This window comes from Erigeron canadensis, chromosome 6, assembly GCF_010389155.1.
Source record: "Erigeron canadensis isolate Cc75 chromosome 6, C_canadensis_v1, whole genome shotgun sequence".
Taxonomy (NCBI): Eukaryota; Viridiplantae; Streptophyta; class Magnoliopsida; order Asterales; family Asteraceae; genus Erigeron; species Erigeron canadensis.
This window is the reverse complement of record NC_057766.1, coordinates 32795136-32819907: the sequence shown is the minus strand read 5'-3', so window position 1 is coordinate 32819907 and position 24772 is coordinate 32795136. Positions and strand designations below refer to the sequence as shown.

The 24772-nt window shown below is 35.1% G+C and overlaps 4 protein-coding genes and 1 non-coding gene across 5 annotated transcripts; 1 reads left to right on the top strand and 4 right to left on the bottom strand.

The window, feature by feature from the left end:
• Window positions 1-5541: 5541 nt before the first annotated feature.
• LOC122605998 (phosphate transporter PHO1 homolog 9-like) lies at window positions 5542-9330 on the bottom strand. The gene is made up of 10 exons (XM_043778967.1): window positions 8760-9330; window positions 8003-8270; window positions 7838-7886; window positions 7692-7763; window positions 7481-7610; window positions 7005-7384; window positions 6775-6924; window positions 6528-6680; window positions 5862-6140; window positions 5542-5775 (listed from the first exon to the last, which is right to left on the bottom strand). Exons 1-10 carry the CDS (start codon window positions 9328-9330, stop codon window positions 5542-5544), a joined length of 2286 nt encoding a protein of 761 aa, XP_043634902.1.
• A 596-nt stretch (window positions 9331-9926) lies between these two features.
• Window positions 9927-10919, top strand: LOC122605999 (transmembrane emp24 domain-containing protein p24delta7-like). The gene is made up of 4 exons (XM_043778968.1): window positions 9927-10145; window positions 10238-10447; window positions 10520-10596; window positions 10722-10919. Exons 1-4 carry the CDS (start codon window positions 9990-9992, stop codon window positions 10864-10866), a joined length of 588 nt encoding a protein of 195 aa, XP_043634903.1. The 5' UTR covers window positions 9927-9989; the 3' UTR covers window positions 10867-10919.
• Window positions 10920-11843: 924 nt separating this feature from the next.
• LOC122603242 (uncharacterized protein At5g39570-like) lies at window positions 11844-14557 on the bottom strand. The gene is made up of 2 exons (XM_043775900.1): window positions 13529-14557; window positions 11844-12220 (listed from the first exon to the last, which is right to left on the bottom strand). The coding sequence occupies exons 1-2, from the start codon at window positions 14495-14497 to the stop codon at window positions 12137-12139; spliced, it is 1053 nt and encodes a 350-aa protein (XP_043631835.1). The 5' UTR covers window positions 14498-14557; the 3' UTR covers window positions 11844-12136.
• A 1274-nt stretch (window positions 14558-15831) lies between these two features.
• On the bottom strand, window positions 15832-15904 carry TRNAA-UGC. Its single transcript has one exon. It is a non-coding gene; the product is annotated as a tRNA-Ala (tRNA).
• Window positions 15905-16721: 817 nt separating this feature from the next.
• On the bottom strand, window positions 16722-24036 carry LOC122605937 (ARF guanine-nucleotide exchange factor GNOM-like). The gene is made up of 3 exons (XM_043778902.1): window positions 23864-24036; window positions 20602-21404; window positions 16722-20514 (listed from the first exon to the last, which is right to left on the bottom strand). The coding sequence occupies exons 2-3, from the start codon at window positions 21316-21318 to the stop codon at window positions 16990-16992; spliced, it is 4242 nt and encodes a 1413-aa protein (XP_043634837.1). The 5' UTR covers window positions 21319-21404; window positions 23864-24036; the 3' UTR covers window positions 16722-16989.
• Window positions 24037-24772: the final 736 nt, after the last annotated feature.

Sequence of the window (24772 nt, the reverse complement as noted above, 5' to 3'; positions counted from 1 at the left end):
AAAAAATTAGATGCATTCGAATAAAAAATGATTATATATAGTTAGATTCCATATATAGTAAAGTATATTAAACCATTCCATGTGTATGGTTTCATGTGTATGGTTTAATATACTTTACTGTTGTTAGTCCCTCTTTATGATATGACATGATGTGAAGATATTAAAGAAAGAAATTAAAGATGAATGACCGATATATTCTCTTACAAAATCCTCCTTTGTCATTTTCCATGCTTTGAAGAAAAAAAAAACGACATGCATGAACGTCTTAAGGAAAGAAAAACTTTAACTTATGCATTGTTAATTAGTTTTCTTTATAGAATTATAGTAGTTACGCATTATCTACGATGGTTTTTAATTTTCCTTTATGTAAGTATGCAACGACACAATACACAGTTGGTTTTAAACAGAATCAAAGTTGAGATGTACGGATCCATTGATTTTCCCAACTAAAGTCTCCATTGTACTTTTTTTTTTCTTTTGCATGAGCTGTACGTATTTCATTGAACTTTCAAAATAAAGTTTGTTATTCACTCAGAAAATGACGAAAACTATTTTTTTTTTCTCTCGAATAAAATGAAATAATGAATAAAACATTAGTTTGTGGATATAAGAGTTAAACGTGTGTTAGACAAAATCTATTCTAAAGAATCCAATAACTTGTTTATGAAGAAGCTAGCGGTGTTAGAAATTCAATTACCAACTTGTTTAATTAGTCGGTGTTTGAAATATATGTTAAAACGTTGTAATCACATAAAGCAAAACCGTGTGTTATCTAGCTAGCGACGCTTACCAAATAATCACATATTAATTTTGTACGTTTAATTGATTTTCTTTAAATGCAAATTTTAATTGATTAATTCAAGCTTTGAAATTTTGAAAAGTATATGGCCCATTATGCTTTTATGACTTTCGGCAGGTTATACTCATACAGTCATACTTATCTACAGTATATTTTTTAAGATTCAAACGTACGTATCACACGTACATATTTGTCTATATATACATTAGAAGACAAATACAGATTTTGGTCAACGTTTTTGTCAAACACGATATGTACTCCGAGTACATATATGCCAAAAGTCCAAATATTTTTGTTTAGATTTTAGATGTAATTTACATCCATATAACTTTCATGTGTTAGACAATAGGATCAGAAAGATATCATCACTTCCTATATTTAGAAGAACATGACTTGGCTGCCAAGAATTCAAAAACCGACTCATATTTTTAGTTTCCTTATTTCATGATTTTCTCTTGTATAAATTGGGGTTATTCCCAATCGTTTAATATAATACAATCATTCAATTCTAAAACTCTTTATTCACATGGTATCAGAGCCGACATACTCGTTAGGCTCATCATCTAAACCGTAAATTCTTCGAAAAATCCGATCAAAATCTGTGCCACCATGGGTGAACCCGGTGGCTCAGGAAAAGATTCCGAATTAATGCTTCAACTAGCCAACTTGATACAAACTAATAATAATCAATCACAAAACCCAAAACTTTCCGATAACCTTCAAATTAATCTTAAGCTCAACGGTCAAAATTACGCGTTAAGTGGTGGAAGGTAGAAAGAAAAGAGGGAGTATTAACCCTTATCTTTATTCTCCCGATGAACATATATATATAAATAATACAAGTGAAAGTAGATGCACTCATAAATTAAAAAGAGGGTGGAGTGTTTCTGGTGGGACGACTAGAATGGGTGGGACGGTTGGAATGGGTGTAAGCCCATTAATTAATATAAATCCACCAACAAATATTTGCCCATCAAAAATTAAAGGAAAAGTTTTTATGGCCCAATCTAATAATAAATTAAACGGGTCATGGATTTTTGATTGTGGTGCTACAGATACTATGACATATGAGTTGTCTGATTTTTCAGTTTTTTCTAAGCCTGGTAAAACTCATATAGAAACGGCTAACCGGGGAAAAATGGATGTTAAAAATGGAGGAACCGTTAAAATTTCTTCGAACATTAATTTAATTAATTGTCTTTATGTTCCTTCGTTATCACATAAACTATTATCAATAAGTCATGCGACAAAGGAACTTAATTGCTCAGTTCTCATGCATCCAACTTTTTGTCTGTTACAGGATATCAGGATAGGACGGATTATTGGGCGTGGCAATGAGAGAGATGGACTGTATTATGTTGATGAAGTTACTGAAAGTGGAACTGTGATGCTTGCTCATGGAACAAGCGAAAGAGAAGCATGGTTATGGCATAGAAGATTGGGACATCCGTCAGTTAGTCATTTACATGTTTTGTTTCCGAAACTTTTTCCATTGAATAAACCAATTGTTTGTGAGACTTGCATCCTTACTAAAAGTCATAGGCAAACTTTTAAACCTCGTAATACTATAGTTAAAATTCCTCGTAATACGGTTGTTGGAGGTCATAGTTACAAGTATTTTGTGATATTTGTTGATGATTGCACCAGAATGACTTGGATTTATTTTTTGAAAAACAAAGATGAAGTTTTTGATAGATTCACTGTTTTTTATAATATGGTTCAAACTCAGTTTCAAAAATCTATCCAAGTTATGAGAACGGATAATGGTGGAGAGTATGTGAACTCAAAAATGAACTATTTTTTTCAATCCAAGGGAATAGTCCATCAAACCTCTTGTCCTCATACTCCAGAGCAAAATGGTGTAGCAGAAAGAAAAAACAGACTTCTCTTAGAAATGACTAGGGCACTTATTATTGAGTCCTTAGTTCCAAAAAGTTTGTGGCCAGAAGCTCTAGCTACTGCTACTTATTTGATTAACCGTCTTCCTACAAAGATTCTAAATATGAAAACCCCCTTAAAAGTTCTCACCGAATATCATACGCTTCCACCGGTTCTTACTTTACAACCTAAAGTGTTTGGATGTACAGTTTTTGTTCATATTCCAAAGTTGTATCGTAATAAGCTTGAACCTTGCGCTGAAAAATGTGTATTTGTAGGATATGGGGTTACTCAAAAGGGTTATAGGTGTTACAATCCAAAAACTCGTCGTATGTTTACTACGATGAATTGTGATTTTTTGGAAACAAAGTATTTTTACTCTCAGAAACTCAGTGGTCAGGGGGAGGAACAAAGTGACCCACTGAGTTAGCTCTGCTATTCATCAGAAATGCAGGTTACTCTAACTGGTTCAGAAGATAAAGATAAAGATGATTTACAGTCCTCGTCCGTTTCTCAAAGTGACAACCCAAATATAAGTCCAGGCCTCATATCCGATAAGTCCAGGCCTCATATCCGAGGTAAGAACTTCTGTACCGAACCATACTTTGAATGAAACCGGTATTCCAGATAATGAAATGCAGGAAAATATAGAGCATGGTGAAGTAAATGAAGAACAAGAAGATGTAGAAGAAGTTGTTCCAGAGACAGTTCCAGAAAAGTATGTTCTTCCTCCAAGATCAACCAGATGAATTCCTGCAAAACGGTATTCTCCTGAAAGAAGTTCTCGTTCAACTAGATATCCGGTATGCAATTTTGTTAATATTGCAGAAGGATATGTATCTGAAGAAGCAAAGACATTTACAGCAAAGTTATATTCGGAAGAAATTCCATCAGGAGTAGAGAATGCTTTAAAGTTGAAAAAGTGGAAAGATGCTATGGATTGTGAAATGGAAGCACTCAGTAAGAATAATACATGGGATAAATGCAATTTGCCAAAAGGAAAGAAGCCGGTAGGTTGCCGGTGGATCTATACAATTAAATATAAACCCAATGGTGATGTGGAAAGGTACAAAGCAAGGTTGGTTGCGAAAGGATACACTCAAACATATGGCATTGACTATTCAGAGACTTTTTCCCTGTTGCAAAATTAGATACAATAAGGGTTCTCTTCTCAATAGCAGCAAATAAGGGTTGGCCTCTTCAACAATTTGATGTAAAGAATGTTTTTTTACATGGAGATCTAAAAGAAGAAGTCTATATGGAAGCTCCTCCAGGTTTTTCTCATGATTTTAGACCCGGGGAAGTTTGTAAATTGAAGAAATCCTTGTACGGATTAAAACAATCACCTAGAGCTTGGTTTAGAAGGTTTACACTTGCTACGAAGAAGTATGGATATCAACAAAGTAATTCAGATCACACATTATTTCTTCGTCATAGAGGGAATCTAGTGACATGTCTAATTATTAATGTTGATGACATGATTATCACTGGAAATGATGAAAAAGAAATTGAGAGACCAAAGACAGCATTATTCGCAGAATTTGAAATGAAAGATTTGGGAAATCTTAAGTATTTCCTTGGAATAGAAGTCTCAAGGTCGAATTGTGGAATCTTCCTTTGTCAAAAGAAGTATATATTGGATCTTTTAGCTGAAACAGGGATGATTGATTGTAAACCAGCTGACACACCTATGGTCATCAATCAAAAATTATTTATGAAGACAGAAGCTAAAGTTGCTGATAAAGATAGATATCAAAGATTGTTAGGAAAACTTATTTATTTGGCTCATACCCGTCCAGATATAGCATATGTTGTTGGAGTGGTAAGTCAGTTTATGCACCAACCTCAAGATGATCATATGGATGCAGTTCTACGAATTGTCAGATATCTTAAAGGAACAACAGGATATGGGGTATTATTTAAGGCTAATGGTCATCTTAAAATTCAGATATATACAGATGCTGATTGGGCATGAGACAAAGGTAATCAAAGATCAACTTCAGGTTATTTTTCTATGGTAGGAGGTAATCTAGTTACATGAAAGAGTAAAAAACAAAAAGTTGTTTCCTTATCAAGTGTTGAGACCGAGTTTAGAGGTATAGCTAGAGGCTTAGCAGAAGCATTATGGTTAAGAAAACTGATATCTGAAATTGGTTTTGCTCCTAGAGAAAGCATCCAGATAATGAGTGACAATGAAGCTGCTATCCAGATTTCAGAAAATCCAGTACAGCATGACAGAACCAAACATGTGGAAGTTGATCGTCATTTTATTAAGGAAAAGCTTGAAAATGGAATTATCAAGTTGCTTTTTGTTAAGTCTGAAGATCAACTTGCTGATATTTTAACCAAAGCGGTGGGTACTTCCATGTTTAATAAATGTCTAAGCAAGTTGAATTTCGGTAATCCCGCTATTCAACTTGAGGGGGAGTGTTAGACAATAGGATCAGAAAGATATCATCACTTCCCATATTTAGAAGAACATGACTTGGCTGCCAAGAATTCAAGAACCGACTCATATATTTAGTTTCTTTATTTCATGATTTTCTCTTGTATAAATTGGGGTTATTCCCAATCGTTTAATATAATACAATCATTCAATTCTAAAACCCTTTATTCACACATCGATTTACATTCGGAAGTATTTATAGGTTAAAAAAATATATATTTTAAAAATCATCAAACTAAAATACTTGAAATGAAAAGAAGGAAATAATAAATACATGCTACACTTTTTCACAATAAAAATGTTCATTTTTCAAATATTTCCCAGGATAATCTAATTTAAAATGAAAGGAACCTCAAAATAAGTTAAATTACAGGAGTTATTTCACAATATTATTAACTTTGGAATGAACCCGAATATATTATAAATCTTTGTTGTTCTCGTAAGTAAAAGGTAGTGGCACCGATTTGAAAGCTCGGTATTTACCAACATTGTTTAGATGTTCGTTCTCCAACCTGAAAAAATTCCATATACCACGCCGAATGATCTCCATACTCGCAAAGAAAGCAATCAAAGCCGTTCGATGGACAAATGGAGCTTCGTGGAAATCAAACACGGTTTGCATCCAAGCTAGTCTTAGTATCACATTCACTACCTGCAAAAACGGGTCACAAAACACATGTCACGAAGAAACATATTGGATAACATAACAGATAAAAAGTCGTTAATAATGCTTAATACCATGGCGATAAAGTAGAACGATCTACGAGGCAAAAGAAGCTTGTCTCTTAACCACGGGTTCTCAGAGTTTCTACGTAAAAGACCCCAATCGCATACTAAATCCCAGTACGTGTTAAACACTGTGGCAACGACTGAAGCAGCTAACGCCACAAGTTTTAGTGTTAACCCTTTTTCTTGAACGTAAAAAGTTCTTGCGATAACTGCAGCGATTGTTGACAAGTACTTGAGCGCATTCACTGCTTGACTCGAGTCTTCTCCATCAAATAAACGCCGTAAGCACTGAAAGTTGGTTACATTAAAATCAGTTGGCTAGCTTGTTATTACTAGTATAATGATCTATATTTCTGACTAGTAAGACTTTTCTTGGTGGAGATCTCTAAAGCATACTCCTCTGTTCCAATTTATGTGTTATAGTTTGACTTTTTCAGTCTTTTATTTTTAACTTTGACCGTATATATTTGGGTTTGTGTTATAAAATACTTGATGAAATTTATATCGGTAAAACTATTTTGAAACTCAATCCATTCATATGTTTTACATCAAGTATCGTATTTGGCAACCATAAATACTTAAGGTCAAAATTGAGAATGAAAGACTCCACCAAGTCAAACTAGGAAATTTTTAAATGGAATGAATGGAGTATATACATATTCTTAATTTATATACCTGCATAAATCGAATATAATACGGAATGATAGCAATGACTAGAGAAATGTCATGGTAAATGCTACTTCCACGACACTCGCTGGATTCTCTCGTCTTGTAGTCTCCCCAAACGTAGTAGCATATATAGAACTGCAAGTTCCTGAATAATTGAACCTGATGAACACACAAAAGTTCAATAATTAAACAGCCCGTTAGCGACCTGACAAAAAAGTCAGTACCTATAAAATGCTTTGAGAACCTTAATTACCTGACTAGTTAGCTGATCAGCCAAAAAGAAATCAGGAAGAGTAACCTTATAAAGGGGAACACATATACAATGCCATATACATGTTATCAGGAAGAAACGACTTGAACGGTAGACAATGTTAAATGGACAGAACGCTATTGTCAGTACAGCCTGCAAAACGCGTGTTACCACTTATCAATGCAGTTTCTTGGTCAGAAAAAGTACGAGAAGGCGAAAGAGTAATTTCTTACAATGAGTAATCCAAGCGGGATTAAATCAGTTATAGTTCTAGAGCTTCTAGCACTTTCATCGATGTCCATTTCAAGATTTGAAAGTACGGCTGCAAGTGTGAGTAATGATAGGGCAGAAGTGACTAGCAGGACTTCTCGATATCCTAATTCAGTATTTGGTTTGAACCCAAATATGAAGGAGTAGTTCACACGAAAACGCTTCCAATAGTATATGTTTCCAGCATACATTAGAAAATGTAACACTAGATAGCCAAACACACTGTATAATGGAAAAATGTTAGTCATGTATTTATCGCGGCCCTGACTCTTGAGAAGGTTTCTAACGTGTATCATTAAGATTATTGCCACGACAAATGCTAATGATAGTCCCACGAAGCAACCTGCACGAAATATGCATTTGTACTTCAATTCTATTTTACAAGTCAATACTAGTAATATGTTTGGGGGATTTTAGAAACAAAGACATTAAAACTTACCTGTAAAAAATGTCACACACTGTCTGTCTATTTTAGCTTTATTCCGTAAAGTTTTCATTCCTAGGCCGCGATTCCCATTGGCAAAGTGTTCAATATAAACCGCCTCAACGCTCTCTACAAGCTTAGCAACCTGCAGGGTGAACACGAATACACTCATTTAATTATGAAGAAACTAAAAAATACTACAATCCTAAAGGTCATAGATAGATACCTCATGAGATTGGTTTAAGTAAGACTTCTCAACCATCTCTAAATAAGCCTTTGATGCATTTCTAGATGTGCTCTGTTACATCAGAATTGTTAGATTTCGATTTTGCATAGAGAAGTAGAATTAGCTACGAAAATAAGAATCTAGACCTTATCATACTTCTTCATGATCTTGGAGAAAGCCAATTGATTCAAGAATCTGTAGAAAGTTCAAAAAAATAAAGAAAAAACAAACTGTCACAAGTGCTGAAAAGAGTCACTAGAGACATTAGCTTATTATGACAAAACAGTCGTCACTAAGGCTGATATGCTTACGCGTAGGTTTTAAGATGACGAAGCTTTTGATGGAACTCAATAAAGGCCTGCTGCAGCTTTCGTTCTGCCTCTCTAACTTCCTTGTTGCTGAACGAGAAGTTTAATTTTGATCTACTAAAAGCGTTTTTTAATGATGACAATGGAGTTTCTGGCATAACATTGATCTTTACATGATTTAAGACATCTAGAGAAACCATCTCTTGTTCTTTATTTATACGATCGCTTCCTGTTCTCCGTTGGCTATTTCCTACTCCATGCATCTTGTTATCTTGAATCACATCTAAGGTAAACAGCAAAACTTATCATTCACCTCAAGAGAAAAAAAGGTTTTTGGTCAAGTAATTACAAAAAGTAGAAGTGATATTCACAACAAAGTATCATTAAAAAATAAAAAAGTCACAAAATTGTATGTGTTTCACTTACACATTATACATGCCAACCCACCCATTTTACCAACCATTTTAACACAGTAAATTGTCACTGAAAAATAAAAGTCACAAAATTGTATGTGTTTTACATACACATTATATATATAGTGACAAAAGTGATTAGGAAGAAATTTTGATTTTTGTGACAGTAAACTGCTCAAAGTATACTTTGGCAAAAATGTTGGTAAAATGCAAGACTTTTTAGTTTTTACTACTCTTTTGTAAAAGTTTTTCTTAGAAAATCAGACATTGTAACCCCTTATTTTTTGTGCAACTAAAAAACAGTCAATTTTGTTCCTTTTGGTGCACAAATTTAGTGTCACAACCACCTGTGATTTGTTCTTCAGCGAACCGGGTGCTGGAAAATATTGGAGTTGAACTACAAAAGGCCGGATCCCGGATTTTAATTTTAAGAGCAATGAGTGCATTCATTTGTTTACTCAACTCTTCGGCTTCATTCACCATCTCCCCCACTTTCTTCTTATAAAAACCAATCACTTTATTAAACTCATCATCGAGTCGTTTAAAGAAATTGTGCTCAGACTCTCCAACGTCCTCTGATAAGTGAAGGAAAACAGTTCGGTAATTCTCCTCCTCCTCCAACGGCTTGTGCATTGATTTAACCAAGATCACTTGATCATCATCATCTTTTTCCTTGCTATCAGAATTGCTCTTTGTTAGTCCACTAAAGGCTCGGTGAAGGGACACCTTTCGTTTCCTAGAAGACCCTTTTGATGGAAGCGATGGGTTTGGCTGATACGCGAGTGTTGATGATCCGTTTTTTTGCAGTTCCCGGAAAATCAAGATTTCTTTAATGAGAATCTTGAGATGGTTGTAGTTCATGTATGCTTCTTGCCATTCCGGGATCATTTGTGAAGCAAATTCCTTTCCAAACTTCATATTTTTTTTGTTTTTTGTTGTTTAATTAAATGAGAACAACTTATATATAAACATGGTGTCGATATATATGTGATGAATCTTTTATAAAACAAATGTAGTTTATAACATAAAAACAAAAATGATTATTTCAAGTTAAAAGACAAAATTGGAGATCTTAATTGGTTTAACCGCCGTCTAATGTCAATTAGAATTAGAAATCTATATATTTTTAATTCCAATATGCCAAACAATCGAATATTTCAAACAAGGTTTGTTACTTTTAAACATTATCCAACAAATTTTTGAATAATGTACAGTGAACATAATACTTCTTGTATTCCTCTAATACAATATAATTTATAAAACTTATGGTTTCTGTTTTTCCAAAACATGATTACTTACCTTAAAGCCCAAACTTATTGTCTGTGACCCAAATATTTTACAAAACTACACCGTTATACGGTTAAGTTCGTTATGTGGTCGTTAATTTTTTCCAAAATAGAAAAAGGCAAAATAAATGATCCGTGTTTTCATGTCTTTTATGGTTTTGGAAAATCTAGGTTTCTTAATATTATCAAATTGTAAACTCAAAATCAACAACAATGTGTAGATTATCATCATCATTAAACATATCAACAACAACAATTGTGATCATCATATTGGGGTTAGCTTCAACACCAATGTTGGTGAAAGGGATGAGGTTCGATTTAAAAACAGGAGCCACAAAATGCATAACCGAAGATATTAAACTCAACGCAATGACCGTTGGCAAGTATAGCATTGTTAACCCTGTTGAAGGCTTTCCGTTATCTGATGAAGATCGAATTACTGTCAGGGTACATTATTAAAAATAAAAGAAAACAAGCTCATTTCGATTATTTCAAAAGGTTTTTATGCATTGGTTTAATGTGATATGATTCATAAATAGGTAACTTCGCCGCTTGGGAACAATTATCACTATGCAGACCGTAAAAATTCTGGTAATTTTGCGTTCACTGCAGGTGAGACTGGTGATTACATGACTTGTTTTTGGGCATCTAAACAATCTCCAGAAAAGTCGTTGTCTATTGATTTCGATTGGAAATCAGGCTTGGCTGCTAAAGATTGGTCTAAAGTGGCTAAAAAGGGACAAGTTGAAGTAAGTTTTTCTCTTTATCATCCGTCATAGACATTCTGTGCAGATAAAAGTAAACGTTATATTTCATGACAGATGATGGAACTTGAGTTGAAGAAATTGTACGATTCAGCCATCACTATCCATGAAGAGATGTTCATGCTTCGTGAGAGGTAATTGTCGAGATTAATATCTTCACTATTAACATCTACTGCTTGTTTTTGCTTTCACAAAACAAAACCTGTGAATTTGCTATTGTAAATATTGTTAATTGTGTTTCTGTTGGTAAAAAAAATAGGGAGGCAATGATGCAACATCTAATTACATCGACTAACGTGAAGATGGAGACTTTTACTTTTTTGTCCCTTGTAATATGTTTATCAGTAGCTGCTCTGCAACTATGGCATTTGAAGGCATTTTTCCAGAGGAAGAAGCTCATTTAGTTTTCCTCCACAAACTTCAACTTTCTTTTTCTTTTGACATATCATAGAAGATTCTTTCTTTCTTTCTGTCAATTTTGATTCTTTTATCATGTTTGATTACACATTTCCTAGTTTTATACATGATCATTTCGCAGCTGCCAAAAAAGGAAAACCTTTTATTTCCGGCTGTAAATTAACTGCAACGATCTTACATTATGATTGTCACTTGCATATATTTCTTACTAGAACGTTACATACAGTTCTACTATACAGATTTGTTGTTCCTAACAAGTTTTTGATATTGAAACTAGATTATCTCATTATTGGAAGTCTGACAAACAACCCCACATTCTACTCAGAAGTCAGAACGAGAGAGACATCGGTGAGGTAGGGGTCATTTCTCACTAGAGTGTTTCAGTGTCTTTGTTGCTAATGGGCCTCACTGCATCAAATAAACCGGCCCTATGTCACATAGGGGCTAGCACCTCACAAATCATACCCCCAAGGTTGTTTTAATAGCAAAAGTCAAATCAAACGCATTTTACCTTTCTAAAATTTCAAATTCTAGATAATCCAATCATTCTCAGTTTTATATTGTAAGATCTTGTTGAGCAGCTTTGGACATTCTACTAAAACAAATTTTGCTGCAAAAAAAATTAGTCCAAAAACATAAATTTAAAGGGCTTCAAGTTCTTTTGGCAGTTAAAAGCTCTCTACCTCAAGCCAAATGTTTCCATGGCTGTCCCAGGCTGTTACCATGTGTTCTTATTTAAAAACCAATGTCAAAACTCACCTAACATTCACTCACTGAATCTTATAGACGACACCAAGCAAACGAAACTTAATACCCAGATTTGCTCGTATACAACTTAGCTCATAAATGCATTTTAAGATTATAACAGGAATAACTAATTAATTAGTATGGTCTGTAGCTGGATGGATTCTCGATAGACATTAAAAAATTTAAACATATGAAGGAATGAAATGATACTTGCAAAGACCAGAAACCATTGATTGTGTATTAAAAGATGAGAAGATACAAAAGATTGAAATCATACTTCTGATGATCAGAAACCTGAAATGTTTGGGACATTTATTAATACAAACCACAAAACACAAACCAAAACAGACACTTTGCACACAATGCAAGGAAGATTTTCACACAACATTAAAGACAAAAACCAGTTGTTTGTAATGGCAACACATGGAAACATCACACATTCCAATTGCCACTCCTTTATTCAACATAATGGTATGGAGAAAGAATGAACCCGACAAACCAAGCTTCCTCTCAATCATCGTAATGCTTGCGGTGGTGGTGGTGGTGCCTACGCTTTTTCTCATCATCGTCATCATCATCAGAACCATCATCTCCCTGCATATTCACATTGTAATTAATAGGTCATAAGCATTACAATTATCATGATTCATGACTCTTATTTTTGCAGATGACACAAATGGAAAACACAAAAATTGAAAACTGATCAAAGAGAGAAAAACTATGTGTGCTGATGTTATTGTCTTAAAATGAGCTGAAAATGTCGTCTTCTATCTATACAACAATATTTCACGATCAGGTAGTCCTTTCACAAATTTCAAAAATATGGTATATCATTTGGTAGGAGATGCAAAATCCTTCCAAGTTCCAACCTATTCACAAGTGGAAACCACAATTTCTATATCCCTTCACAAGACCCTATAAAAGGCATTTTGAAGACCTAGTTTCACTAGTTTGGTTTAGTGCAGTTCTTATACGATCCAACATTTTCTCATCTCATCAGAAACCTTCATACACATATATTTGATTGACAACAAAGGTACACACTGGTAAGCAGCAATACAAGAAAAGAGAAATAATATTTGAAGCAAACCAAATAACGATAAAGACTTGTCTCAAGAAACAAGTAACACACTTTCCCATGCAGAATATATACTATATCAGTATTCGACTTGCCTCAAACATTAATTAGGTTTATAGTTATAAAAAATAAGAATGCTCTCTGGAAATGTTTCAAGGAAAAAGCTAGAATCATGTTCAAATAGATGATTTGAAGGAAAAAATATTATAGAAAATGGGAAACCGGCTTTTCCATTTGATAACTACGTTTTAGAAAACAACAAATTGCAGGTGTCTACATTTCTCCATTGTAAAGGGTCTCCTACTTTTACCTTGAGCCAAAGTGCCAAACATTATCTAACCCTTCATTTGTCTTATACAACAAAACTTTTTCTAGGAAACTAAAGAGAACTCGTTCTCCAATTTAAAAGGGGCCAAGGCAGTAAGTCGCTAAGCTTCTTTGGAGGAGGATAAGCAAAGAGATTGAGATTATGACACAATTGACATAAGTAATTCATGTAGTTTGAAATCCCAGTTCATACAACATCGATGCTACAATGCTCAATAGACAAAAAAAAAAAGAGCTATATAATCCCCTGGACAAAAGCTATAATGTTCTACGAAGACAATCTCCTGTGCATTTAGTAAACGATCATGCATTTTAGCTGTATAAACAGAGTTGAAGTTCCTAATTCAATCTAACTTTCTAAAACTAATTCGGATCAATACTCAAGTCATAGGCTACTACTCTAACATCTTAATCTACATGCATAATTATCACATTAAACAAGTTAAATCAGAAGTACATTTAGCAATTACACACTAGAAATTTTCGGTAAAACTTACATGTTTCTTACGACCACCATAACCTTCATTTTCATCGTCATCTCGCCTTCCGTAACTAGGTTTTGGATATTCTTCCTCACTCCTCCTCTCATATCCAGATCCATACTCCGAAACCGGTTCTTCCTGCCTACGGCCGTAACCCGATCCATACTCAGAAACCGGTTCCTCCTGCCGACGGCCATAACCCGATCCATACTCCGAAACCGGTTCCTCCTGCCTACGTCCATATTCAGAACCATATTCCTGTGTCTGTTCCTCCTGCCTACGACCATATCCCGGTTCTTCCTGCCTACGACCATATCCAGATCCATATTCCGGAGTCGGATCCTCATGTTTCCGGCCATATCCAGATCCGTATTCAGAATCCGGTTCCTCCTGCCTCCTTCCATATCCGGATCCATATTCCGGCTTCGGATCCTCATGTTTCCGTCCATATCCACCACCACCAGATCCGTATTCAGATTCCGGATCCTCATGTTTCCGTCCATATCCACCACCACCAGATCCGTATTCAGATTCCGGATCCTCCTGTTTTCGTCCATAACCACCACCACCAGATCCATATCGAGATTCCGGAACCTCCTGTTTCCGTCCATATTCAGATCCATACTCCGAACTCGGCTCCTCCGGACGCCGTCCATAACCACCACCAGCAGCAGCAGCAGCAGGAGCTCCATATCCATGACCAGGACGTGGCTTAGCTCTCACATAACTCTTATACTCATTATCCTGAGCTTCTTCTCCATAAGCAGATGGCTCAGCATGAGAAGAGTAATTAGATCCTTCATAATCAAAACCACCTGAAGAGGTTGAAGTGGAAGCATAGCAGATCTCCTCCGACGGTGGAAGAGGACGGCCGTAAGTGAGGGCGATGTCGTATCCACCGTCGTATGGAGTTGAATCGTAGTCGTCGAAGTCATCGACGTCATCGCCGGATTCGTAATGGTGACCTTTTGGATAGTATGACATTTTGACTGCTTGCTTTTAGGGGTTCTAATTTTTCGCGGTATATTCTGAGTGGATTTGATAGTTACAAGTGGGATGTATGTATACGCGTGGATAAGAGCTTATACGACGACGTTTACTCGCTTTGACTTTCTTGGATCACTAAAAGTTGTCGGCACATAAAAATATCATTTCAACTTTTTGTTAAAAAAAATATTTATTATCATTCACACAATCCTCCCAAATGGCAAGGGACCAAAACTATACGGGGATATCTAATATGCTGTTAACAACAATTAGACAATTAAATAAGAATAATTTTAAATTAAGAACAGTGAGAACACCTTAAAAATATTATTTTGATGCATTAAAAGTCTGTAAAATTGATATAGTGCATAACTAATTATCATTATTTAAGTGTTTAATAACACATTGATTCATCAAAATCGAAAAAATCACGTTTTTTGTTGGATGCATCATTTTGATGATTATGCATCCAAAAAACAAAAAAAAATGATTATTTCAATTTTAACGGATGAATGTGTTGTTAAACACTTAAATAAAGATAATTAGTAATGCACTATGTTAGTTTTATGGACTTTTAATGCATCAAAATTATGTTTTTAAGGTGTTCTCATTGTTCTTATTTTAAGAGTGTTCTTACCGGAGTGTTACCCTATGTAGGTATGTATAATATATACGAGCAATTTGATAACTACATCATGTGTTGTTAAGTGAAAAATGAGAATTACGGAATATGCATTTAGTGGGGGAAAAGTTATTAATGGGTAATGATAGTTATTAATGGTCCATTACCCATTTTTAGTATTGATTAACTCCTATTTTTATAACCAGACATATTCTTTTATTATCATATCCATTACCCATCCCTAAATACATCTAACCAACCACCCCTGAGATTGTTTGACTTCTATGGGAGTGTTAATGGTTACAACTTACATACCTAATATCAATTATCCCCATCCCTGAAGCCCCTCCTCTTTGCCCATTTTGCCTTTGTCTAATAAGATTCCAATAATGATTTGTTTAAAAAAAATACAAAGTGACATTCATTCGATTAAAGCTTTTATGTAGTCCTTTGATTTACTAAAATTTAGTTGATAAAATATATAATACGAAAACAAACTCATGAAAATGAAAATTAAGGTGTCTCTATGGAAGTACGGATTGAACGTTTGCATCCCATTTGAATACGAATAAGTTACTACAACACTCTATAGCATGTGAAGTGTTTCTATTCTAAATATTTTCTAGTATTATATCTATTTTGCATTATTTTAACCCACAACTTTATATATCATCTTCAAAATAAAAAATGAAAAAAAGAATTTTTAATATGGAGATGCGGGGGATCGAACCCCGTGCCTCTCGCATGCAAAGCGAGCGCTCTACCATTTGAGCTACATCCCCAATTTGTATTATCTTGTTCCTAAATATCTTATAATAATAAGATACGACACTAAAACATAATGATGACTATCTATGACTTGGTTATACAGTAGTTTGTTTTGTAAATAATGAACCCATGTAATACAAGTTTGATCATCACTTAGCCATGTATTACAACAAATTTCAAATTATGATACAGTTTAATTTTCTAGGTGTGTCATGTGTCTATTGGTTACTAATTTAATTCTCTAGGTGACATATATACATCGGTTTACTATTTTAACACTTCGTTTGGACTTATTTAGCATATTAAATCATATCGATTGTTTTGTATCGTTACATCTCCTCACCTCTCTTTCATCAAGATTTTTACCATTTTAAACTCAAATTTGAATATGGGATAAAGTTAGCACTAAATTCATATACATACTAGTATAATGCATCATCTGTTTGTATAGTTTGTTGCACAATTATCATGTATTCAATGCACGATATGAAAGGAAATCACTTGTTGGAAGATTGGAACGGTATCAACAATATGAGACCGCTTCAAATGCCAAAGCATGACAGTTAAATAAATGGTGTTCATCATTATATGCAATGATCATGGATCTTTAGACATAACAGATTAACTTGAGATCAAGAGGTATATTGTGTCATTGTGATAAACATGGTTAGTAAACGTACCACTATCGTCAAACAAAATAGTCGGATGGTCTATCACTTTAATGCAAGATCAAGGGGTTTAAGTATCATGTTAGCAACCACCGAGTTCTTTGAGGTATAAAGCAGATACAACTTAGCATGACTGCATGAGTATTCATGAAAACACTTTGTATAACAACAAATGGCCAAAGTGGCTTTAATATCTTCAGTTCATGAATGTCAAAGTAACAATGTATGCTGGAGAATCTCTATCTACATGAACAACCTATATATGCAAAAAGGTTACAAAAGAAACTATGAAAAGAAAATCCCTTCTAAGCATTTTTGACAATTATACAACCTAAGTATACAAATATATGAAAACCTAAAACTATCTGTTCAAATCATTCCCTTGATCGCCACGACAAAAATTGAACTGACTCAAATATTGAAAATTGATACTAGTTTAGCGCATTAGGAACTGATTGTTCGAGTTTGTTTTCGGGGAAAACCTCTGTCTGCAAATTAGGTGCTATATTTTTGACATGTAACCATGTCAACTGCCAAAAACTATCAGAACCAACAGCGTCAGTTGGAACAAGGATTCCACTAGATTTCATCACAAGCAGAATGTTTTTGAGAAGCTCAGTTACTGTTTCGTGAATCTTATCGCTCTTTTTTCCTCTAAATTTCACCTTCATAAACCTTTCCATACAGCTTAAAACCCCTAGCCATACTTTACAAAATGACACTAACCGAGAAAGACTTGATAAAGAATGTAAAAAGGCATTGGACAAGAGCTTTAATGATAAAATAAGGGTACCTTCCATGTTTCTATACTCTTTTGGAGACTTTTCTTGAACAATTTCAAGCAAATCGTTCACCAATGTAAAGACCACCAAATCAAAACATTGAGACCAAAAATCATCTTGAACATGAACACCATTTAAAGTGGTCAAGCAACTCTGCAACATCAAAATGGCATGGTTCCTAATTTCTTCCCGCGGATCTAGACACACTTTTCTTAACCCTTGTGCCAACCTCAGCCACATTTCACCAATATCTTGGTACAATTTAATGGCGGTTTCTGCTTCTTCCCCGACTGCTTCTTTAGTCTCACGAGACCACCTTACCAGGCACCCAGCTGAAGCAGCCATTAAATCCAGCGACTTAACAGACCTGGTAATGTCCCCTACTCGGGACTCAGCAAATTGTCGGGCTGCATTGACACACAGAACAAAATTTGCAGGTAACAAGTGAGCTCCGTCTAACATGATGAATTCTAATGTCTCGAATCCTGGTTCGGAAGCTTCTGGATGGCGGGCAGTGATTGAGAGTAAAGATGTGATGGTTCGCCAACCCATGTGAGATTTTATTTGCCTTGCATTTGCTTTCACGAGGCGCATAACTTCCTGTGTGATGTGTTCACAGTATGCATCGGCCACCCTAGCATCAAGTTTTAAAATCAGTTGAAGGGATTTAAGAAGCTCGTCAGTTAAGTTTTCCTTATAAGGTAAAAGCCGCTGACAAATTCGTATGAGCCCAAAAACCGCCTTTTCAACTAAAGTACTAGGCATCACTGCTGACTGCACAATATTGGCAATGTATTCATAAACCCCTTGCCATAAAAGCATAATTCTATCCCGGTTATTTAGTGTGACTGTAATCAGCAACTCCAAACAAAAAACGGCACCCTCTTCACGGGATTGACTGGCAGCTGATATGAGGGCCCGAGCAAGATTTGAGAGAGACTCCGACTGAAGAAACTTGCTCTCAGTAAATATGGTATTCACATGGCAACTTCTAACAGTTTCCACAGCATGCTTGCGTGCTTCAAGCTGTTCTTTAGATGGTTCGGGAGTGGGTTTTTCTGCATCATAGTAAAGAAAATCACTAAATCGGCCCATCAAACCTGATGATTTTCGAATATGAGTGGCAGCTAGCACAGTGCGTGCTGGTGGAGAGAGTAAAATATTTTTTTCTGGATCAGATTCTGAGATTTTATCCACGTCGTCAGCTGCATCACTAGCTATGCGGGCAGGAAGAAGACCTAATTTCTGTAAACTTAAGATGCAATCCACTGTGTTTCTCCAACCTGAGCGTATATAATCACCATATGCATTTGCTATTGTAAAAACTGCTATAGTTGTCTTTCTAGCTTTAGTATCATTGCCAAAATGAAGAATGGATTCTTCAACAGACATAGGAACCAAGAGGGTGGTAAACTTAGAGAGAGAGATAAGCAAACCATCTAACACATCATCCAGATGATAACAGCCTGCGATCCTACCAACAATTAGAAATCCATTTATACATGTTTGTAACACATCTTCTTGCTCTACAACATCCAGTACCACAGACAAAGCAGCAACAGTCGGGCCTGATAAAATAGCGAACATTTCGCTGTTAATTAGCTCTCCAGAATCACAAATGATATATGGTGCAGATTGAGTAGATTTATAAAGTAACCCGACCCAGTTATCATGGCTCATGGTTGGGATAACCGCGCCTTGAACTGGGGTCATCCGAATCTCATTTTCACAAATTGAGTGGTAAAGCTCGCACAGGTACTCACGCGGGAGATCATTACCACCGTTTATTCGGCGGTTATTACGAATAAAATCTTCTTCGGTCATCTTCCTTTTGACTTGTGCATTATGCTGATCTGTGTTAAGCAATATTAGAGAGTAAGATAATAGCAGGGCAGCATCTTTGTTAGCTAGAGTATCTGGTGATTGCTCATAATATTGTTCAGAAAATGCCTCAACAACTCTCTGGATCTTCTGGGCTTCACCGGGTAATCTAAAAGTTTCCAAGAAAACACGCAATGCAATGTCGAGATTCATGTCTTGAAACTTAAATGTTCTAGCAAACTCTTGTAGCACATCAACACAAAATTGATCATGATTTCCTAAATAATCACCAATAAGATTCTTATCTAACCCAATTGTGTACCTCAAAAAACATGCTACACTTACAGGGTCAAGTGTATCAGGTAACACATGCATACCTTGAAGAAACTGCAGACCTTTTTTAGGATCCCGATTAAAATGATCAGCCCCAACCATCAACTTTTTCTTCATGTGTTTCTTCTTACGAATATAAGGTACCCAATCATCAGGGTTTTCATAACTCTCACATTCCACCTTCCAAAACGGCTCATTATTATCCAGATCAGGTTCCAATGCAGGAACTTCACCTCTCGTTTTTTCAGACATAACATTAATCATGGCAACCAATCCCTCAAGAGCAAGAACATGTGTAGCTGATAACAGGCTGTTGACCGGAAAAGCGCTTTTTGATAATAAGTTAACTAGATCTTCAAAGATATTGCTACAGGAAATATCACAATCATAATTGGCATACAGTTCATAAATAAATGTTGGCTGCCTGCAAAGATCCACAATAGTTTCCATAGCAACCTCCTGCTGTTGATATTTAGCTCCATGTTTGTTTTGTGCTATCCTCATAAGCACAGAGGAAAAGAATGCTTCCAACTGTAGTTTTAGCTTGATGCGTAAAAGATGGTATAAATTTAAAACAATGCTACACACAGTAGACAGAATCAGTGGACTTGGGGACAAACCGAACTGCATTAAGCTACGGAATAGATCATTTTCCACCAAAGCTAATAACTCGGGATGTTGGTCAAAAGAAGCTCCACCTAATTCAATGGCAGAGTTAATTAACCCCAAGGAGAACAAGGGAACATCTTCATCATACGATAAAGAGTTGGATCTGGGGCCCATTCCCCCAGTCTCTACCGCATTAAGAAGAGAACAAAGAAACTGGAATATTTCCACCATGCATGGAACCCCATATGGCTCAGTTGTTAGGAGCTCCTTAGTTTGACCAACCTCGCCAATACGATCATCCTCTTTAACGACAAGTGTGCCTGTGGAAAGATTTGTAGATTCTACAACAGAACTTGCTTTGACTTCAATTTTTGAGTCAGCATAACCATTGTCCTGTTGTTTACTGCCAGCCTGCAAAAGAAGAGTGGTTATATTTCACATTTTATATTTATAAAAAGGAGAGAATTAGTGACTAGCTCATACACCATATATCATTACCTCGTCATTGGCATGTGGGGTACCAACATTGTGAAGATGTGAAAAAATACATCTGACCAGCTCATGCATTGTCTGCCGAGCTATCCTCTGCAACAGTTCACTTTTTGAGCTTGCTTGATGAACTATCTGGAAACACGTGTTCACCATGTCACATACATGCTGGTTACTCAACTTAACCGATGCTTTGTTCTTCATGCAAGCAAGAAGAACCTGAAGTATTTTCACTAACACTACTTCCTCGGATGCAGGATCAGTCACTTCAAAACGACAGCTTGTAACAGCATCAACAATTAGATGCAATGCATCAGCTACATTAACAGTATCAAGTTCAAGTACTTCAAGGGTGACAAATTTGTATACAGAAGATAAGGCAACACCAGTAATTGGTGCACCGGTTTCATCAGACTGAATTACATCCAAAAAGGGCTGCAGATACACAATTGGATTGATAGTATGCCACTGCTTTTGCCAAGAAAAGACTTCTCTTCGTATGTCCTTGAAAGATTGGATGAGGGAGTGATCTAATTGATCTTCATCTTCAAGATACCGACCTCCCCACCGCACGTTTCTCCTCATGACAGATAAAACTGCACCAATTTCAGAATTTACCATAAACGCTGGTGAGGTTCTAAGTGGCCTACAGGACGCATCCTTCGCTCCTTGAGCAAGAGAGACAGTTTCGGATTGTTGACTTGGGCACCCCATCTTTTCAAGCATTTAATGAGACGATGTTTTTACCAATGAATTTACATCCAGCTCTTTAAGGCTTAGAAGAAAATTAAGTCTTGGGAGATTAGAGCCACCTTCAAGGTTGAATATGCACAGTGACGTAAAACATCAAATATGAAAAATTGATATTAAAAACCGAACATGGAATTTAAAAATGTAATCTGGCACATATAAAACTTATGCGGCCTACAATGCACCTACACTTCCAAGTTACAATAGCTTTTAGGATGTATTTTCATGGAGTCTTCGTATAAAATGACTCACATACTTTTCATTGTGGTTCTTTATTCTTTATTAGTTACTCCCACCTTTGATTTATAATTTTCATTGTTCTTTATATCTTAGTTGGGAATGAGAATACTATGGGTTTAACTTTAATCCTTGTCTACAAACAGTTTATTAACAGAAGGTCTATTACAGATAGAGGTGGCTAAGATAAGTTATTTACAGTTTACCTGCCTGACCCATGATGCTTGATGTTTGGGTTAAGCAAGACTGAGCAAACAGGTTGATTTTTTTATTGTATTAAAATGGACATGTTTACTCGGTTCATAGTTTGCATATCCCATCTACAACCCACATTTTTTGTAATGCATACTTATCTGGGTGCATTTTTTGTTTCCATGTCGTATTTGTTTGTCAAAATTCAAAGCTTTAAATTTCACTAAGACATAAGTGTAAAATAGAAGGGAAAAAGAGACAGATGTGTGTTGAAATCTTATTTGTCAAACTAGTCCGACTAGACCATTTCAACCATGAACCACAAACCATTTTGACCCATTTCCAAAAATTACCCATTTAACACACGCATCATTTTGACCCATTAACCAGACCTAAATGTCACCCGTAATAATATATCTTTGATAGGTCAACCTAAACTTATGGACAAAATTTCAAAGTTTGAGCTAAAACCTCGCACTGGAGTTGAACAAAGTGTAACATTATCCTCAGTTTCTGAGCAAATGTACATGGAAAGAGTTGACTAGAGCAAATCCATGTGGCCCATTTTTCCATGTAAAAATACTTAAAATTTCAGTTCTGGTGGCATTCCATCATAATAGCAAGTCAAGGACTCAGGGTTCTACTGTTACGGGAATTAAACATCAAATATCTATTGCAATTTAATTTCTACAAAAATAAAAGCAGCATCGGCAGATTCGATACAAAAAAAAGGAACCATGGGAGATAGGAAAGAACCAAGCACGGTGGTGCAATTCAAGTTACCAGACCTGGTACCATTATGCACCACATGATATGACACAGTAAGCAGATTGCTTAGTCATGTACTATAGTATATGCATGTTTGTCAACCACCTTTCCATCTGCTTCATCATGTTACTTTCAAGCTTAATCTAATGTTCTATTCTTATTGACTTCTTTCTTTTTAGTACCAATGTTTTGGTTAGTGTTCAACGAGATCAGTATGACTTAAGTCTATAGCCAAAATACATGAAACATGCTTCAGGTTTCAGTTCCGGATCTCTCTGTTTAGTTTTCTTGGTACACAATTTACTTTTATGTTGTGCTAGGTTTATATGGTTCCCTAGTATGTTAAGAAAGAATAAAAAAATTATTAAAAATAAAGAAAACGGACCACAATCGTATACTGCGACATCATCTGGAAGTTCCATCTTTGTTTAGAAGCACAGTTTACAATCAAAGTTTATATACACGACAAAGCTACAATCCTCTTCACTACAACTAGTTGCGGTTGGCAGGGGAAAAAACCTAAAAAGATTACACAGCTAACTTGGTAATGAACATACGGATGAACTCCCCATCGCCCCTGTAATGTCAGGACAAAAACGACATCCTTCATTCCTTGAATGTGTTCTAAAATCATATCTAGAGCCAATTCAACTAATATAATTACTCACTCAAATCATTCTTCAGGACATCCCAAATATAAATCTTGGTCAACCCTTTGCTAACTGGTGCATTTCGAAGTTCCAAATGCGAAAACTAAAAAACTGCCAATCAAATAGCTTAACAGATTTTCACTGGTCCTTTTAAACGGAACACGAAACTAATAAAAGCACGTTTCTTTTTCAAAGTAAAGTACATTGCTAACGGCATTACTCGATCAATTAACACATCCCAGTAGTCTGTATAACCATATTACAACAAACTTAGGAGCATAACTTTACGGGATCTGCGAAATGCAACATCGAGTAAGACACTTCCTAATGGCTTTTATTTAACTCAACTCGAGTGTTTCTCCGCCACAAAGCACATACATTTCCACAAATAATCTCTATAATATATAATGTAGTTAAATTACAAGAGTATGAGATGCATAATCATGTCATTTTGAAGCTAATTAGTGGTACAATTATATAACTACTAACTCAAGCTAATAAAAAATTTAAAAATTTATCAAAGTACATAATTACAGATCGCACAGCATCAGTGTTCCTAACAAATTATAATTATTATTAAAAGGACAAAATTTAGAATAAAATAAAAACTGGACGTGATGTATAGATAAAAATGTAAATTGTATATGATTTGCAGGATGGAAAGAGATAATTACCGTAGGTGAGAAAAATATTCCGACGCCGGGTGAGGCCACTCGTCAGATTGAAATTCTAAATTTCGATTTTTGGAGATTGATATTTGATTTGACGTTGGTAATAACAAACAAATAAAAACTATTAAAATATAAAATGTCAGATATGTGTTTGCAGAGATCGCCTTCCTTCTCTCTTTCTTTGTCTAAGATTTTATTTTTGTATTTATTTATTTTATTTTTTTTGTATTTTTTTGTCATATTATATATGGTATATATATTAAAAACAAAACATCAATTTACGTGTAAAGAATAGTAATTAGCCATTTTTAATTTTTTTGGGCCTGTTTTTATATTCTTAACGGGTCATTTTCATTTAATTTGGGTCTGTTTTTAGTTTGGGTCTGTTTTTAGTTTTTAAATTTTAGGCTTGATTAACGGGCCAATTTTATTTTCTCTGGTCCACCTTTAGTTTTGGGCCTTATGTTTTGATCTTTGTTTTACAAAAATAACTTATTTTAATTGAACATTATCATTTTTTAAAGTTTGTTACATTTTTAAGATTATCTCATCTTATCACACGTAAATTATTACGTTATAACAGTATTAGGTACACTTTAAATATATACACGTAATCATCTCTGACTATTAATTTGTAATACTTATTAGTTTTTAATTTTATTTCCTTTGATGCTTTATACCGTCAAATCTCTTTGATTAATAATAGATTATTAATTAAAAGATTAATATCAACTCAGTTATTCACACTATATAATGTTTTTGAAAATATGTTATAAATTTTACCTCATATGAAATAAAATAAATATAATGTCTTCCGGGGCAACGCCCGGATGACGTATCTCATATATATTAAAAACAAATCTTGGGGATTCGTGCAAACTACAATAACTATGTGTCTTTTTTTTTGCCCCC